Here is a 20,326-nt window from a genome sequence, read left to right on the forward strand (position 1 = left end):
ATTCTGTATGCAGAGCCAGGAGTAATCCCTGAGCACCACTGGGTGAGGCCCAAAAGCCAAATAAATAAATAAATAAAAATAAAACTAATATAAACTTTGAGGTTTTTAGATAAGCATATTATAAATCTATATTAATATTTAGGTAGAAAAATCTCTGGCTTATATGTTAAATCTATGTTTCATGTTATAAGAAAACACCCCCAACTAGATATGCTATTTGTATTCCCACTAGCAATATACAAGCATATACCTGATTTATATTAGTATTTATATATAGGAATTTCTTCTTAAATTTTCTCAGCAAATTTGCCTTTTCTAAATTCCAAAAAAAATTAGGTGACAAGAAAAATTAATTTTCCTGCAAGAATAAAAACTTGCAATCTGTCATGAAACTATTACTGGATTGAAGCAATCTACTGATCACAACAGAGAGTAAGGTAGCCTATATCACAAAGAACAATCACTGTTAAAAGTTGACATTTCCTGTGACCAGGATAGAATGTAAAAGAAGAGCAGTCACAGTCTACTCAGATTATCATCTAGTTGCTGTTCTATGATAGTATTCTCAGCCCTGTCCAGTATGGTGGGATTTTCTTGAAATACACAATATTTAGATTACATGCATTACATAATTTTATGAATTGTACCTCAGTAATTTCATCCCTCCTGTTCCCTTTCCCCTCCCCCATACCTGGCTATGCTGAGGAGTTACTTCTGGCTCTATGCTCAGAGATTACCTAGCAGTTTTGGAGGACCATACACAATGCTGAGGATTGAACCCAGGTCAGCCACTGTGTGCACAGTAAACACCCTACCCCTGTCCGTGTATGCTCTGGCCCCTCAGTAAGTTTTAAATTGGCACTTTTGACAAATGATTCTGTATATTGCAGTTAGAAAATCTGTTAGGATATTTGAATGCCATACAGCAATGCTCTCTCTATGTGCTTCTGTGCTTTGTAAATATGCCAAGAGAAGTGAATGCAAAGGCACTCAACCACTTGAAATCAGAAACCAGTCTAGAATCAGAAGTAAAGGAGAAGAGAAAGCGAAGAAGAACATGGGGGATTGAAAGAGATAAAGAGAAGAGGGAGCAAAAGAGGGAGAGAGAGAAAGCAAGTGTGAGTGAAACAAGTTCATATAAATGACCACTGACTACTGAGAAATGCAAAATGAGAAAGCTTGTTTTCTTTGTAAGAAATACTTGTTACCAAAGATCAACATTATTAATAGAGTCAATCTAGAAAGTTCATTTGTAGAATAAAAATTCAAATACTAAACATGTGTTTAATTTTTTTAATTTTATTTTTGGGTCACACTCAGCAGTGCTCAGGGGTTACTCCTGGCTCTACCCTCAGAAATCGCCCCTGGCAGGCATGGGGACCATATGGGATGCCGGGATTCAAACCACCATCCTTCTGACGCAAGGCAAAACACCTTACCTCCATGCTATCTCTTCAGACCCTGTTTTTTTTTTTTTAATGTGTTTAATTTTTAAGCAGTCGTTGACATTTTATGTGAATGGTCCCTTCTTTTAAGATTTTCTGCTTACAAATGCCTATATAAAACTGAGATGACTTAAGAGTATTGGAAAATTGTATTATATAGCTCACAATAATATAAAATATTTCACTTTATGGTCTCATTTTTTCTCTTTAGACTGCTTGCATGCAGAAGACTACAACCTACACCAGATTTGTAACCAACATCATTACCAAAATGATCCCATGCAGCAGACCTTTTGATTCCCACAGTTCCCGGGTTCAGAGGGAACACTTATACTGTGATGAAATCATGATGTCATTTCTTTTTTTTTTTAATAAATCTTTATTTAAGCACCATGATTACAAGCATGTTTGTAGTTGGGTTTCAGTCATAAACAGAATACCCACCTTCACCAGTGCAACATTCCCACCACCAAAGCTCCCCTCCTCCCCCGCCCCTGCCTGTATTATGACAGGCATTCTACTTCTCTTATTCTTTAACATTGTCGTGCTAGTTGTTAGTGTAGTTATTTCCCTAACAACGTTCACCACTCTTTGTGGTGAGCTTCAAATTGTGAGCCAGTCCTATGATATCATTTCTTGTCATCAATTGCACACACCCATTTTTGCTGGAATGAATTTGGCACTGTGTTCAAGTCCAAGAAGATAATTAAAATAATACTGACCACAACCTACTGAAATCAGAGGAGTTGATTTCCTCACAATTTTCTTGGTATTCTGTGTGCATCCCCAAGAGATCTATAGGGTGTTTATTGTTTATTGCCATTCTATTCTGTCAGTATAATATTTCTTACAGTGCAAGTTTGCTCTATAAGAAGAAATTCCTCAGGTTTTTGTGATCAAAAACGTGTGTGTGTGCATGCATGTGTGAAGAGAAAGAGAAACAGAGAGGGGGGAGAGGGAGAGAGGGAGAGAGAGAGAGAAGAAAGAGAGAAGAAAGAGAGCAAGAGAAAAAAGAGAAAGAGAAAAAGAGAGAAAGAGAAGGGGAGAGAGAGTATTCAGAACGTTTAGTCTTGGTTTTGTTTTTAGGGATCACTCCTGGTGGTACTTGGGAAACCACATGTAGTGCTAGGGACTAAACCAAAATTAGTCAAGTGCAAGGCAAGGACCTTAATCTCTGTACTGTCTCTTTAGCCCTTTTTTTCTTTTCTTTTCTTTTTTTCTCTGTCATTGTCTTAGTGGGCCCTTCTCTGTTCTAACTACACTTCCCTCAACCCCTTGTCCTCTGTGGTAAGCTTTTTTAGGGGCCATTTCTTTTAGAACTTGAGACCATATGCGGTATCTCTCAGTCAGTTAAGTGCAAAGTAAGGACATTTCTTTAAAAAAAAAAATCACCTTTTCAGTCTTTCCCCTCTCATTTCCAGTTTGATTAGTTAAATACTGTGATATCTTCAAGTTCACTGTTCTTTGTAGATCTAGCCTCTTTATGTAAAGCCCAGGTAGTGAATTTTTGAAGTTCAATTTAGTTTCTGGACATTTTAAATATTGTTTAGTGTCTAGATTCTGTTGTTATGTCTTCCCCATCCCTTCCTCCCTTTCATCGTTCCTTTAATGCTAATAAGTTATGTCAAATGCATATTTTCTTAATAGCTTAGGGGCTTGTTTAATTAAGCTTTGCTAAAACAGGCTTCATAGAGTTTAATCTATGACCGCTGTGTCCTATAATAATGCATGAACCTATGGGATCCCTCCACTCAGGCTGGATAGAATTCAAATTTCTTCCAGCCGTGTTTAAACTCTGGGAATTGTTAACCTTAGTGTTCCATAGAGAGTTCTTTCCTCAGTCTTCTGTCAATTCTCAGGTAGTGTTCAGCAACTGCCTCAAGAGGGCACATGCAGATTATTTAAACTCCTACTTCTCTCCAGATATGTGATCCCGCATTCCAGACATCTAAGATGTCACTTGAACTAGATTTCTTTTTTTTTTTTTCCTTTGTTTTTGTTTTTGTTTTTGTTTTTGTTTTTGGGTCACACCTGGCAGTGCTCAGGGCTTACTCCTGGCTCTTTGCTCAGAAATCACCCCCAGCAGGGACAGGGTACCATATGGGATGCCGGGATTCGAACGAACGAACGACCTTCTGCATGAAAGGCAAATGCCTTACCTCCATGCTATCTCTCCAGTCCCAGTTGAACTAGATTTCTCCCAATTCAGGCTACTACATTCTCCCTTGAGTATTCTTAGGCAGAAACTTGAGAAAAACAAAGAATTCCTTTGTATGTGTGTGTGTAGGGGGCATGTGTTATCATCTTTTTTGTTTCTCTTAGCAACCCCTCATGTTCTATCTGTAGAAGTCTTTATCAATTTTGCTGTTCAAATTGTCTCATAGTTTGTCTGTGAGTAACTTTCCTAGATGACTTAAATAAAAAAGATTATTTTTATCCTTCATGCTTTTTAAGCATTCACATGCTCTGGTAAAATCAGGTATTCCAAGCTCATCTGTTTTCCCTGCTTCTGAGCTGAAACATTTCTGGGATCAGTTGATATAGTTCAGAGTACTATAGAGCATGCCTAGAAAATCTCTGGCAACAAATGCCCCACAACCCAAGCAACACTGGGCCCAAACAGCACCACATAGTTAGCCCACACATCAAGCCATCAAGCCTAGCTTCACAGTAGGGCTGTGTTCATCATCAGAAGTAGCCCCTGAGAAACCTACTGAGAAGAGTGAGAAGAGGAAATGAGAAGAGAAAAGAAAGAGTTGGAAAAGAGAAGGAAGAGGAGGAAGAAAAAATAAAAAAATAAAATGTTATATTTCTTTCCAAAAAGATTTGGTATGTCTTGGTAAAAAAAAATATTGAATGACTAGTGTGACCGCTTGATATGTTAATCAATTCAGAAATACAAATGCAGCTAGGTTTTTCGTTTGTTTGTTTTTGGGTCACACTCGGTGATGCTCAGGGGTTACTCCTGGCTATGCACTCAGAAATCGCTCCTGGCTTGGGGAACCATAGGGATGCCGGGGGATCGAACAAGGTCTGCCCTGGGTTAATCATGTACAAGGCAAACACCCTACTGCTGCGCCACCACTGCGGCCCCTGCATCTAGATTTTTAAGGAAGTTTAAAACATTTCCATTTGTAATCTAAAAGATCTTGCTAGGATATAAAAAAGACTATATGGAGCCGAAGAGATATCATGGAGGTAAGGTGTTTGCCTTGCATGCATAAGAACACTGATTTGAATCCCGGCATCCCATATGGTCGCCGGAGGGTGCCAGGAGCAATTCTGAGCATAGAGCCAGGAGTAACACCCCTGAGCGCTGCCAGGTCTGACCCAAAGCAAAACAAACAAACCAAAAGAATATACCGTATTTTCTGGCGTATAAGACGACTTTTTAAAAATTATTTTGATCAGAATGGCTTACATATCTTTCACAGTAGTATTTTAGGTACATATTAACGCTGAATCAGGGGAATACCCATCACCAAATTTGTCCTCTCCCATCCCAGTTCCCCCTTTGTGGTCCCCTCTTTGTCTAGCTTACTTTTAGTGATCATATATCTATCTGTTTGGTCCTGGTTCCCTCCTTTGTTTCCCCCTCTATTTAAGAGGTGGAGCTAGATAAATCGAGTTATGTGGTTTTGTTAGAAGGAAAGAAAAGCGATACATTGGGGTACAAAATAAGAAAAAATAAAATAAAAAAGAAGTCAAATATGCTGAAAATGGGCGGAATCCTTCTAGAGGCTTCAACCTCAGTTTGAGAGAGGATGTGAAAAAGGTAATTGAAACACCACAACAATACAGAAAGAAATATTAAATTAAATATCCAGTGAGCACTACAGCAATAAAGACAAGCACCACACAATAGTCTCAGTTCTGAAATCAAATCATGCCGGAGTGCAAAATGAAAGAGAAAGATAAGATAAAATAAAATAAATATTGGAGACATCAACTTCAATCTCTACACCAAAATAAGGATGTAAGACAACTTTTGAAACAACAAAAAAGTCAACCGAAAATCAGGAGTCGTTTTAAACGCCGAGTATATCCCGAAAAATGTTTCAATATGCTGCTAAACGAAACAAACAAACAAACAAAAAAAAATCAGGCCACAGAATTTCCAAATCTCTTTCTTGGGGGCTCCCAAACAGTACTCAGGAGATCTGGGGGCCACTTCTGGCAAAACCCAGCTAACCGTGTTGATGGTTCAGTGCTAGGGTCCGAGGATGGGGTGTTGTTTGGTTCATGTAGTGGGGGAAACTAACTGACATCACCAGGGAATTGCCAGAAAAGGTGCCTATGATAAGGAACCAATCACTGCAAGGCTGCTCAGACCACCTGACTCAGCCAATCCAAGCAGGCTTTTTATGCATGCAAATTAGACAATGTTTTGGACCCGAATCTACACTGTCAAAAGCCTGCTCAGATTGGCCAGAGTCAGAGAGGAAGTCTATTACAGTATAACCTTTGAACCTTTGCTTGTTGTGATTGGCTCACTGTAGTACATACAGTTGCAGCACAGGAACGTTCTGTCTGATACAGCGAATATAGGCCTAAACCTATGTTTTAACTGCAAAATTAGGGGGTCATCTTATCCAGTCGTCTTATAGGCCGGAAAATACAGTAGTCTTTTGGGCCCTATAAATAAAAATTAAATAAAATGAGCCCCTAGGGTCAAGGGATGTGATTCAAAGGTAAAGTACATGCCTTGCATACAGAGGAGATCTGGTTTCAGTTCCAAGCACTGCACAGAGTACAACAACAAAAATAGTAGTAATTAAAAAAAAAAAAAAAGGGGACTCAGATGCATTGGGGTCAAAGTAGCTCTATGAATTGGAACATATACTTTGCATGCAGGAGGCCCAGGCTCAGAGCCTGGAACTACATGGCTCCCTGAACACCAACAGGAACAAACCCAAAGGACAAAGCCACAAGTAGCTCTCAAAAATACTAGGCATTGCCCCCAAATTAAAAAAGTGAAAACAACTGTAGTTTCCTTAGGGAAAGAATCTCACACTGAGTAGAAACCATAAAACTCGGACATCAGAAGTACATAAAGATGATCCAAGTAAAAGTGGCAGACAGCAGCCAAGGAGACAGATCTCGGGAAGTAGAAGCTCACAACTCTTAAATTACCTTATGAAGGAAATGAGGATCTTTAGAGCTATGAAATGAAAAAAAAAATGCCTGTTGCTCCCACTCTCAGTCCTAACCCCAATACCCCATCCAGGCAAAACACCAAGCAACTTATAAGAACATATGAATATCAGGTCATTTTTTAGACTATTTAAGAGTAATGCTATATACTTGAAGACAGTTTGAGAACTGATCAGTATAATTAAGATCAAGAAAAATAATTATGAGCCAAAGATTTCCTATCCATCTAATTTTTTTTTTTTTTTTTGGTTTTTGGCTTTGGGCCACACCAGGTGATGCTCAGGGGTTACTCCTGGCTATGTGCTCAGAAATTGCTCCTGGCTTGGGGGACCATATGGGATGCTGGGATTGAATCTCCATCTGTCCTGGGTCAGTCGCGTGCAAGGCAAATGCCCTACCGCTGTGCTATCGCGCTGGGCCCTCATCTAAATAATTTTAAAGCATAATCCCATTGCTGTGATGAGTTTGTGAGTTTTTTCTAGGAAATCAAGTAGAGAAAAAGTATTAGATAATCACATTATTGAGGAAACAACTAATATATGGATCCAGAGATACACTGAGTATTCACACAAAAATTAGATAAATAATGATTGTAAAGGGAAGTTTGCTTCACCAATACACAAATCAATAATCAAGAAATAGTGGAAATGAGGAAAGCATATGCAAAGTAGAATAAGTGTTTATATTTGTAGAGTACAAATACAAAGAAGAAAACATTTTGTATTTGTTGGGAATAAAACAATATAACATCAAGAGAAATAGAGATGACTAGAGATAATTTTAATATAGCTCATAATAGGAACAAAAACAAAGAGAAGGATGAGATAATAGAATATTACATAAAGTTATGAAGGGGATCATTAGACTGAAGATACAAATTTTCCTAGAAAGCATAAATAAAATAGTCATAGTGAAAGGTTTCACATAAAAAGACTAGGTGGGAGTAAAATGAAAACATGGCAATATGGAGGGGAAAAAATGCTGATCCTAGAAACAGATATAACAAAAGCTGCACGGTGGCTACTAAGTAACATCCAGCACTATTTGTATAGCAAGAGATTTAGAAGGATAAAGAGAACAAAAACATAGGCAAAGATCTGACAGGCAAATTTAAGGAAAAGAAAGCAAGTGTTGCAATGATAAAAATCTGAAAAATATTTATGGAAAGAACACATAAGAATCAGATTTCAAACCAGAAATTGGGGCTGGAGATAAAACAAGGGTGATTGTCTTGCACATGGCCAACCTGGATTTGATCTCCAAAACCCACTATGGTTGGTCTTTCATAGTCCACCAGGAGGAGTATCGCTGAGCCCAGAGCCAAGCATGAGCCTTGAGCACTGCCAGGTGTGGCCCAAAACAAAACAAAAAACTAAAGAATAAAATAAAAACTATTTTATACCTGTTAAAAAGGTGAAACTAGTCATCAAACTGAGTGCAGGTGAATGATTGACAAGCATCAGATAAGACAAGAGCCAGAGATGATAGAGATGACAGAAGAGACAAGGGCTAGAGATGTGGGAGACAGTTGGGCTGCTGGGAGCAGCCAAAACTGCTTAAACCATTGGTTTATATCCACATTCCCATTTTAATACTAATAACATGAAGTGATTAGTATTTTAATACTAATAACTAATACTACATGAAGTAAATCTTGTTCATCTCATTTCCTATGTGGAGATGAGATCAACTTGCCTACATGAAGCTAGCTACTAATAAGATGCTAGAAGCAGGATTTTGAAGTCACTTTTTAGGTAACTCTTTACCTCTACATAATGCTATCTGTTGTTTAAAAGAGAATACAAGAAGTGCAGTGAATGCTATGCATGTAGCCAACCCTGGTTCCACTGCCAACAGTATATTATACCCCGATTATCACATCAGCGTATGCAGCCGTGGAGGTCTTTGAGCAATGCTGGGTGGCTGGGATAATTACTGATGACACAAATCCACTGACCCTCATACTGAACCACTACACTGGTTTCAGGGCTCCTAAACATTGCTTAGGAGCCTCTCCACTGAAAAAAAAGTAGTTCAAGAAAAAAAGGGTGAGGTTAAAGGCAGTGCTGAGAGATAACTATTTATGAAGCTATCTAGAAAGTATTAAGCCGTGTTAAATTGAACATTATGCAAAATTAATATTATCCAACTATTGCTTCACATTAGTGCCTAGTTAAATAACTCATGAGATAGTCTCCATTATTTCTAGGTGTCCAATGAAATAAGGACATTTCTGCCATTATACCTTATACTTACAGGGAATGGTTCTCAAGTAGAGATTATCTCTGATCACCTGCTGCAGTTTGTGGTCAATTGATCCTTTCTGAAACTGAAGGCTCAAGTAATGCCGTAAATCTTTATTGATGACTTTACCTACAAAAAAACCCACAGGAGATATTATTAGATTAGCAATTAAATATACTGTGATTGCATATCTTAAACAATTTAGCTATAAAGAGAAAAAAAAATTAGACTATCTTTAAAAAACTAGGTTATATTGAATTACTACAAGTAGTATAATTAAACTACTGCATTTTAGTTTATAATCATTGTCACCACCCTGTTTTTAAGTAATACTGGCATAATTTGGGGGCACACCTACCGCTGCTCAGGGCTTCTGATAAGCTCAGGGACCATATGGAGTACCAGGGATCAAATCTGGATAGGCTGTATGCAAGATAAACACCCTATCAGCTATGCAGCTCACAGTCCCTGGCACAATTTTTTTTTCCAAAAGCTTCACATAAGGGGCCAGAGAGATGGCACAGTGGTAGGTGTTTGCCTTGCGCGCAACTGATCCAGGATGGAAGGTGGTTTGAATCCCAGCATCCCATATGGTCTACCGCACCTGCCAGGAGCGATTTCTGAGCACAGAGCCAGAAGTGGCCCCTGGGTGCCACCAGATGCGACCCCCAAAACATAAATAAATAAATAAATAAATAAATAAATAAATAAATAAATAAATAAATAAATAAAAGCTTCACATAATGATCACACCCTTTTTTGGGGGGGCAAAGGAAACTGCCATTAAACCTGCAGCAGGAGTCAGACAGACAGTACAGGGGAGTAAGATGTTTGTCCTGCATGCAGCCAATTTTGGTTCAATCTCTGATACTACGTATGATCCCTAAGCACAGAACCAGAAGCTCTGAGATCCGGTGGGTGCGGCCCTGAAAACAAAACCAAAATCTGTGTTGATAGACTTGCAATATATAAACATTTATTTACCAGACATATATTTACCAGGTAGGTGAGAGGAGAGAAAATGGGTGAGAAAATTCGACAGTTTAGTTACCCAACGTAACTTATTCAATCCCATAGTTCTAAGTACCATCAGTATATTGATACCTTCCCAATGCTTATGTTTCTTTCTCTAGTCAATTGCCACCAAGCTCCAAACTCATTAACTTCATCTATATATATCGCAGATATATTTGGAAGTCAAAAAATACCACTCAAATTTCAGACAGCCCAGAGTCTCCAACCCACCCTCACTGTTTTCTTCTCTTGTTTTCTCTATCTCAAAAACAACAGCACCCAAACCACAACAGAACAAACCCCAATGCTAGAAATTATCCTTGGTTTCTCCTTTTCTTTTTATCTCCTAGTTCCAATTCATTGGCCAATTCTGTTTCTAAAACATGTCCTCTATTAAGTATTTCTCTCCATTTCTATCACCACCAACTCTAAGTCACTCTCATCTAGAATGCTGAGATAATTTTGTAGTCATCTCTCTGCATCCTCATCTTTGCCCTGCTCTCCCTATACACAGAAAAAGTAGGGTAAGATTGGGAGTTGTACTCAGTGCTGATACTGGGGATCAAATATCCCACAGGGCTGCCATATGTACAGCATACACTGCAACCTTTTCAACTATCTTACTCAAGCCCAGAGTTAGATTTAAAACAGAAATCAGAGCTAGAGAGATAGTGTAGAGTTAAAATGCTTGCCTGACTTGTGGCCAACCCTGATTCCCAGCAACACATTGTCTTCAGTACTGTAGAGAATCCCTGAACAGAATCAGGAGTAGCCTATGAGGACCACCTACTGGCAACCAACCTTGCCTCTCCTACCCACCCCGCGATTCAAAGCATCTATCAAATCAGCATCCATCATTTCTCTGTTTAGAGTCATCCAATCATTTGTAACTGCATTTGGAATAAAATCCAAACTTCTATACAGGTCTTGAAAGTTCTGAATATTCTAATACTTTCTATCAGTCTCTGTCCCAAACACATTCATTCTGTTCCAGCTCAAATCCTCCTCCTCCTCACCCGAACAGATAAAATAAGCCATCTAAAGCACTCCTGAGCGTCTCTTCCTAACCTTAGACTGAAAAGGTATTTTCTATTCAGGTGTTTGGTTCCAACATTTCAATGGAAATCGATAAGAGAGTGAAAGATTGTGGGTGATTGAAGGGGGCAGATGGAAGTTAAAAAGAATTATTAAGGTCCTTCAATAGCTATTAAGAGAGAAAAATATGGGGTTGGCAGAGATATGACTGCAATACATTTTTAGCAAAGGCTGAACTTGAAATGAAAACCAGAGCAATTCAAACTCTGTTGATTAGACAAGACTTCAGACAACTGGCAAAGAGCAATGCTAAGACAAAATGGACAGTCTTACTGAATAAGAAATAGTTACTCTGCTTTCATTTTGGAGCAGCAGTGTCTTAACAGATAGATAAATCATAAAGTTACCTTAGATCAGTTCATTCCTTTGTTATTCCACAATGTGAGCCCTTTCTAACCCCCTCTCTGTTGGTCTTTTCTCATGTATAAACACAATTATATGGCATACTAATACAAGCAAGAAATTAGAGCACGTTTTAAGTTTAGAGATAACATTCATACCATAAACTAACAAATACAGTTCAAAGAGTATCTTTTGCCTTGCCAGAAATAGAAGGGAAGGAAATAGTGTGTTCAAAGAAAACCTGAAAGCTATTTATAAGGACAACATAGAAAAATCCCTAGGCTCAAAGACTGCTACTTACAAAAAGTCTTACTGACCTGTCCAATTTTAATGAATTTTTTCATCTTTTTCATTTGTAATACAATATTCATTCTTTGGCAGAATAAAAATTGGGCTCATGCTCCACAATGGCTATTCTTATTTCTTACTGAACAAAAGAATATTAAAAACTATATTCAATTATCAAATTAAATTTTGTTTTTTAGGGGGCGACACCAACAGTTGTTCAGGAGGCTGAGAAATTGCTCCTAGCAATGCTCAGGGAAACATCTAAGTGCTAGGGATTGAAGCCAGTGCTGTCTCATGTAAAACACGCATACTAGTTCTTTGAGGTATCTCCCCAGTCCTGAATAAGTACTTTAGAATTAGGTAAGACATGCCTCAACATTTTTTCAAAAACAAAAACTTTGGTGAGTTGCTATGTAGGTGTTTAAAATGTTTTAGTAGCATCTAAAAAGATTTGCTTGGTTTTTAAAGATATAGAGACTGTACCATTATTTTCCCCCCATCTGAAATATAACATAGGTTCCAATACCTACCAACCTGCTATCAACTATGTTTTCAGAAACAAATTTAGTTGGAATAAAGATAATAGCAAAAGAAATACTAATCAGTGGGCTGAAGAGATAGCATGGAGGCAAGGTGTTTGCCTTGCATGCAGAAGGACAATGGTTCGAATCCTGGCATCCCATATGGTCCCTGGAGCCTGCCAGGAGCAATTTCTGAGTGTAGAGCCAGGAGTAACCCTGAGCAGTGACGGTTGTGACCCAAAAACCTGGGGCCGGAGAGGTGGCGCTAGAGGTAAGGTGTCTGCCTTGCAAGTGCTAGTCAAGGAAAGGATTGTGGTTCGATCCCCCGGTGTCCCATATGGTCCCCCCAAGCCAGGGGCAATTTCTGAGCGCTTAGCCAGGAGTAACCCCTGAGCATCAAATGGGTGTGGCCCCCCAAAAACAAAAAAAAAAAAAACCAACAACCCCCCCCCAAATACTAATCAATGCTTTTTTAAAACTCAATTTTTTTCCTCTTTTGTGTTTTATAATTTGGTAAACCCACCAAGAAAGATTCCTGAGCACAGAAGTCAGAGCATAGAACTATAAAATGGGGAGAACCCAGGTTGTATTTTTATCTATAAAAACAGCCATTTGGGGCCAGAGAGCTAGCTCAATGGGCTGAGCACATGTCTGCATGCAGAAATCTTGGGGTTGACTTCTGGCACTACACAGTCCTCCCAACACAGAGCTAAGAATAAACCCTAAGCACTGTCAGAAATGGTCCAAAACAAAACAAATAATATTAAATTAAATGTAATCAAAGACAAGGTTCATAACAATAATAATAACCAGGAGTGATTTCTGAATGCATAGTCAGGAGTAACCCCTGAATGTCACCAGGTATGACCTAAAAAAACAAAAACAAAAAGACCACAGGTCATAAGTAACAGCATGAGGAGATCTTTCTTTTTATTTATTTATTTATTTATTTATTTATTTATTTATTTATTTATTTATTTTAAAAAAAGGTATTCTGACTCAATGGCCAATAAGATCTCAAAGTTCAGAGAATTAAAGTTGAGCTAGTTTTAAGAAAAACACCTATAATCATAAAAGCTAGAATTATACTCTTTTCATCTTCTAGCTCTAGTGGGAATCTAGATACAATGTTCAAAGGAACATGGGCAAGGAAAATGAGGGACACTTTTATGACTATAACTATTAAGATTATTCTTTGACTTCTGAGTGACTAACTTCTAATAAGTCTGGTGAAGTAAGTCTATAATATTGTATACATAAAGCTTAGATGGAAAAAAGTCCTTAGCTGAAATTTCAATCATGTATGTTGTCCTAGCACTCAAGTTTGAACATATAAATCCTTAGCCTAAAGAACTCATAATCACAAATCCATACTTTCTGGAAATATATAAATAATATTTCCTAATAGTTCTCTTTAAGGAATCAGTGTATCAAGTAACTGGTTATTATTTAGATGATAAATAATCTTATGGCATAGATGTGACCATGCAAGTAGTGATTAATTTAATTGCCAGTATCTGACTGTCTCTTCAAAAAAAAGTGGCCTTGGAGACTTCAACAATTTGCTAAAGTCAAGATACAACATGTTTTTACTATTTTCTAATCTAGTAGTAATTATAAAAGAGAATAAAATAATTTAATAAGGTCAATTTGGTATAAATTATTCTTACAGATTCACATTGATTTGCCCTTCCTAAATACTTAGAATAGTCTTTTTATGTTCTCTTCCATATTGCTATAAATTATATTTGAGGAAGTTGAGGCCTTCAGTTCTCAGAATCTACATTTTCTTTTTGGAAACTGGGACATACATCTCTTTAGTCACTTGGTACTTTCCACATGTTGCATGGTTTCACAAAGAATACTGGCAGTAATCCAGAAATCATATCTGAGAGTCCCATCAAGTCACTGAAAATAAAGAATACTCTTACTATCTTCTCATTGTTTTAAAACTTTAACTTCTCCATTTTGGGTAATTTTACCATTTATTGTTGAAAAGTATTTGTTAGCTCAGGATTATGGAAACAAAGTAAGAATAGCAGAGATCTGATTTCTGCTATAAATAGGTATGTTAATAACAGTTTCTAAGAGTAAATCTATCTTTTCCTTCTCATGTCTCCTGTTCCAAACAATCTTAAAAACTCTGTGCTCTCTTTTCAGTTCTTAATAAACTCTGCCTTACAGAAAATAAAATTTTCTTTTTTTCCTCTCTTCTCTACCTCATCTGCCTTGAACAGTATGTGATCTTATCACTCAAGCCACAGTCCTGTTCCTTAAATGTTTATTTCTTATAGTCTACTTATCTATTTAAACTTCACATAGTAGAATGTGATTATACTCACGACGATCTATCCACCAATCACATCTTTTAAAAATTTGAGCTTCTGGGGCTGAATAAATAACCAGCAGGGTAGGGCGTTTGCCTTGCACGTGGCTGACCCAGGACGGACCTAGGTTCAATCCCTGGCATCCTATATGGTCCCTCAAGCCAAGAGCAATTTCTGAGCACATAGCCAGAAGTCACAGAAGGAGGGAGGGAGGGAGGGAGGGAGGGAGGGAGGGAGGGAGGGGGAGGGAGGGGAAGGAAGGAAGGAAGGAAGGAAGGAAGGAAGGAAGGAAGGAAGGAAGGAAGGAAGGAAGGAAGGAAGGAAGAAGGCGAGAGAGACAAAGAAGAAAGAAAGAAAGAAAGAAAGAAAGAAAAGAAAGAAAAGAAAGAAGAAAAGAAAGAAGAAAAGAAAGAAAGAAAAGAAAGAAAGAAGAAAGAAGGAAGAAAAGAAAGAAGAAAGGAAAGAAAGAAAGAAAGAAAGAAAAGAAAGAAAAGAAAAGAAAAGAAAGAGAAAGAAAGAAAGAAAGAAAGAAAGAAAGAAAGAAAGAAAGAAGAAAGAAAGAAAAAGAAAGAAAGAAAGAAAGAAAGAAAGAGAAGAGAGGGAGGGAGGGAGGGAGGGAGGGAGGAGGAAGGAGGAAGGAAGGAAGGAAGGAAGGAAGGAAGGAAGGAGGAAGGAAGGAAGGAAGGAAGGAAGGAAGGAAGGAGAGAAGAGAAAGAAAGAAAGAAAGAAAGAAAGAAAGAAAGAAAGAAAAGAAAGAAAGAAACAAAGAAAGAAGAAAGAAAGAAAGAAAGAAAGAAAGAAAGAAAGAAAAAGAAAGAAAGAAAGAAGAAAGAAAGAAAGAAAGAAAGAAAGAAAGAAAGAAAGAAAGAAAGAGAAAGAAAGAAGAAAGAAAGAAAGAAAGAAAGAAAGAAAGAAAGAAAGAAAGAAAGAAGAAAGAAAGAAAGAAAGAAAGAAAGAAAGAAAGAAAGAAAGAAAGAAAGAAAGAAAAAAAAGAAAGAAGAAAGAAAGAAAGAAGAAAGAAAGGAGTTGCTCACAACATTCTAATAACTTCCCATTAACCTTTCTTTTAGAAGTCTTCAGTTTTGGAGCCAAACCTACAGATGCTATATGACTTTAAAAAAATATGCTTTAGAGCTCTTCCTAACGGTGATGAAAGTCTGATGACTTTCCCTATAAATCGCTCAATATAACCATGTCAATGGTCATGTCACTCATGACACTAACAAGTTTCTTCCTATTAGAATAGTAGCACATTTGAACTCTTTCTTCCACCTCCTGCGCTCCAGGACACTATGAGAAAGTGCCATTAAAATGTTGGGAAAGATACAAGCTTTATCTCTAATCTGGCTCCTTGGTTCTGGGGGGGTGGTCTCATAAAATAAAACCTATCAGACCACAATTGACCCAAGCACAAACTGACCAGTAGTATGTTGTTTAAGATCACCTACTTATTTTGACAGATCTTTGGTCCAAGATAGTTAACTTTTCTATACCTTCGGCTCCTTACCTATAAACCAGAAATAATAATTTCACCTACCTCAAAGGTTTTCATGATAAGAAAAAATGTAAATTAATGTGTTTTAACATATCTAATAATTCTAACATAATAGTTTCAGTGATCTATATCTCTCTATTTCTTCTTTCTTCTTATCCCTCGCATCTTATTTCCAGATGAACAGAAAAGATTATGGGGATTCCTACATTGTATAATTGGTCTACCTCAATGGATTAGAAAGGGAAAGTGATATTTGATCAGACATGTCTAGTCAAAACTATACATTTTATAATTAAATATATCCTACGGAATGAATGCTAATCAAATATAAGCTGGACAGTTTGTTATACATAAAACTTAGTCAGCTAAAGATCAAGGTCAAGCAGTGTTTTACAGATTTGATTTCAGTAGCTAGGCATGCAGAATGAGTGAATCCACTTGATGTTTCCATTTTCAGTTATTCATTTGACTCTCTTCCATCCTCAAATATGTAAAATTTAGAAGACAATATTCATTTAAAATCTTTATAAATTTCTATTTTATATGCCGAGGTCCTCACATTTCTTCATTACTTTAAGCAAGTGTCTTACCTGCTGTACTACCTCTCAAGACCTACTATTACTTTTTGTTTGTTTTGTTTTTTGTTTTGGGACCACATCTAGTGGAGGCACTTAGGGGGTTATTTCTGGCTCTGACTCAGAAATTGCTCCTGGCAGGCTCAGGGGACCAATGGGATGCTGGGAACTGACCTGGGGTCAGTCCATTCTGGGGGTCCCGCAGCGGTGCAAGGCAAATGCCCTACTGCTGTGCTATCTCTCTGACCCTTTCACAAAAATGTCATGCTGCTATTCAGAAATATAAAATAAGGCTAAATTTTCCATTCTAATCTATTGGAGATAACAACTACAGAGTAGGAAAAATCCTGCCAACAATTGTTTCTGTTTATTCTGGTATAAGAAAGAAGTGAGAGATCAGAATTTATTTTTTAAGTACTATAATATTATACATATTACTTTACATATAAAGCTGGTTCTCTTAGAATGTAAAAGAACTGACACAAGCTGAAGAGTTCCAGGGAGCCAGAGAGCTAGAGTACAACTTTTAACAATAATCTAAAAGAACATTACTTAACTCAGGTGTGACTCCAAAGCCACTGATAATAGCTATAAGCTAAGCCAACTATGAATGTATTACTCTCTTACTGGTCATCTCTACAGTTCATAATGGCAACATTCCGATGTAATCTCATTACAATGTTTTGTTATAATATGAATAAATACTCAAGGTTATAAACTTGGAAGACATGTATCTGTTTAATTCTTTTGTCTGTTTTGGGCCACACCCAGTGATGCTCAGAGGTTACTTTTGGTTTAGTATTCAGGAATTACTCTTCCCAGTGCTCAGGGTTGTTAAGGATGGAATCTGAGTTGGCCGCACGTGATTGTTCTGGCCCATCTATATCTGCATAATTCTTTAAGCCACTCTCATCAGAGGCAAATAGAAACTTAATCATTAGGGAATGGGAGGGATTGGACCACACCTGATGGTATTCAGAAGACCATGCTGGGGACTGAACTGGGGTCAACAGAATATAAGGCAAACATTTTAACCCCTTCACTATCTCTCCATCCTGAGCTTAATGATTTTTAAAAGCAATTTATATCATCACATTCTTACTCAATATAAAATCTTACAAGCATTATTACATCTGGAATCTTGAGCCATTTCAGGTTTTAAAAGTAATCCATTCTTTTTTTTTTTTTAAGGTTTTTTTTTTTTTTTTTTTTTTTTTTTTTTTTTTGTGGTTTTCTTGGGTCACACCCGCCAGTGCTCAGGGGTTATTCCTGGCTCCATGCTCAGAAATTGCTCCTGGCAGGCACGGGGGACCATATGGACGCCGGGATTCGAACCGATGACCTCCTGCATGAAAGGCAAACGCCTTACCTACCATGCTATCTCTCCGCCCAAGTAATCCATTCTTAATCATCTCAAAGTTATCTTCTGAAAAAACACCAGACTGAAGTCTTCCTGTAGAACTCTGCACCCTTCACCCATCATAGATATCATCCTGCTATTAGTTCGTATTCATTCCCCCCCCAAACATCCTCCTCTGTACTTACAGAGACTTTACTGATAGCTAGCATGTGGAGACTGAAGGTCTAACATGGGGTGACTTGATATTGTAAGATGCCAGCCACAGTATGTTTCGTATAACATCATCCATTCCCTCACATAATTACCATTTTTGTGTGTGGGTGGTGATTTACAATCTACTTTTTAAAACTGCTTTCAAGTATTTAATACAGTACAGTTAATTATAGACACCAAGCTGTACATTAGATTGTTAGAACTCATTCATCTTATACATGAAAGTTTTTATCTTTTTTTGGGGAAAAGGGGGTTCCACCCAGTGCTCAGGATTTACTTCTGGCTCTATACTTAGTGATCACTTCTGTGAACACTTGGGGGGGAGGGGCTATATGTGGTGCCAGGGACCAAACTGGAGTCAGCTGTGTAAAAGGCAAGTGCATTAAGCCCAGGACTATTTCTCTAGCCCAAACCAACATCTTTGCCCCCAATTTCCCTCATCCCCCCAGGAGCTGGTACCATATTCTATTTCTGAGTTTAGCTTTTTAAAACTCTGCATGAAAAATAGAATACTCAGTTATTTACCTTTCCCTGCCAGAGGTCAATATTTCAAATTATGACAATAGTACATACTAAAATGAGACATTCCATTTTCTTTTTGTTTCTAGAAATAGACATCAGCAACAAGGGTTAGATTTCATCTCCTGCCTTGGGTTCTACATTGCTGATATGTAAAAGGTCAGCTCCATGCCTGATATCTTGCCCTTTAGTCCCTAAAGTGGTTTTTCTCTTTGCTTTTCTTCCTTTCTCCTTTTCTGTCTCTTTTCTTTCCTTTTTTCCTTTGCTTTTTATTCACTTACATGCATTTACAGTAATAAAAACAATAGGTTCAATTGAAAAAATTTTCTTGGGTTTAATTAGTCTTTCCATCTGAAAAAATAAACCCTCCATTCCTAAAAAGCCTAATAACCTGCTTCTTTTAAGCAAGAGTCAACATTAATTCCTCACTTAATTAGCTTTATTATATTACAAGTACATATCAATAAAACTTATATCCTACTGCATACTTTTTAAATTATAGGGTACAGTTTTTATTTGCTTAAATAAATAAAATATTTCTGTGTAGGATATATTTGCAAAGAACAATATTTCTCTAAAAGTCGCCATCACAGGACTAAGGGCCTGTTTTATTCAAGAGAGTTGCTGCTCCAGAGGAAAAGGCTGCTAGTACACGTTATTAGTGCCTTCTTTTGGAGACAGGAAGCCATTAGTAACCTGTCCTAGCCTTCACACCTCCACACCCAATGATTGCCTCTGCCTCATTTTGGTTCCCCATCTATTCTCTCGGGCTTCCCTTGGTACTCTCTACAGAGAAAAATCTTTAGCACAAAATGCATGCAGCTGTCCACATTGCTCTTTGAATACCAAGAGAAAAGCTCCAACCTCCCATCCCCCCTCCACATCACCTCTCCACATAATTCACTCCTGTTTCTCCTTCAAACAGTGCAGTAGAGTCAGCCCTGGCTCTGGATCATGGCCTGTATGAACTCAGAAACTTCAGTGGTTCATCAGTAGCTTATAAAGAGCTGAGGCAGCTCCACAGTCATGGTCAAGTATGCACTGCGCTTGCATATGCCATTCTGAGTTCTTTCCCTGGTACCAAACATTAAATTAGTAAAACAATGCTATACAGATGATTCTCAAAAGCATATCAAAGTAACATTGCAAAACTACATTGAGAGAATTCTTTTTATCGTTCGTTTTTTGGGCCATAGCCCAATAATACTCGAGAATTACTCCTGGCTCTGTCCTCAGGAATTATTCCTGGCAAGGTCTGAGGGACCACATGAAATATTGGGAATTGAACCCATGTTAGCAGTGTTAAGGCAAGAGGCCTACCTACTATATTATCTCTCCAGTTGCCTAGAGAGAATTTTCATCAAGAGAATTTTATCTCTGAAAAGTATTTTAGCTATAAACCTCAAAGGCACAAAAATCCTTTCATAAGCCAAATCCATTAAAAGCAATGCTTTGATTTGAACACTGTGTGGTCAATGCTCAGGAAATATTTTAAATGAAAAAAGCTGAGTATTCAGAATGACCTTCCATTCAAAGACAATTGAGGAAAGGCTGGGGAAAACAAACAAACACAAAATCTGTCAGAACAAGGGTAAGAGATTAATGGGCTAGAGAACATGTCCAGCACATACAATCACCACACTACATGTCCTTCCCAGCACTGACGGGGATAACTCAGATAGTCCTTTACCACAGAGAGATCTCAAAACAAAATCCCAAAAAATCTGTAAGGTA

General features: G+C 37.7%; 1 protein-coding gene across 4 annotated transcripts in view; it reads right to left on the minus strand.

Annotated features, from left to right (window-relative positions):
• The window catches only part of MAGI3 (membrane associated guanylate kinase, WW and PDZ domain containing 3), a 284,200-nt gene that overhangs the window by 119,561 nt on the left and 144,313 nt on the right, over nucleotides 1-20,326 (minus strand). For all 4 annotated transcript variants that reach the window (XM_049765665.1, XM_049765664.1, XM_049765662.1 and 1 more), the window contains exon 2: nucleotides 8,856-8,972. In XM_049765665.1, coding sequence (XP_049621622.1) covers nucleotides 8,856-8,972 — 117 coding nt within the window. The remainder of the gene's footprint in view (nucleotides 1-8,855; nucleotides 8,973-20,326) is intronic.

This window comes from Suncus etruscus, chromosome 19 (genome assembly GCF_024139225.1).
Source record: "Suncus etruscus isolate mSunEtr1 chromosome 19, mSunEtr1.pri.cur, whole genome shotgun sequence".
NCBI classification, from domain to species: domain Eukaryota; kingdom Metazoa; phylum Chordata; class Mammalia; order Eulipotyphla; family Soricidae; genus Suncus; species Suncus etruscus.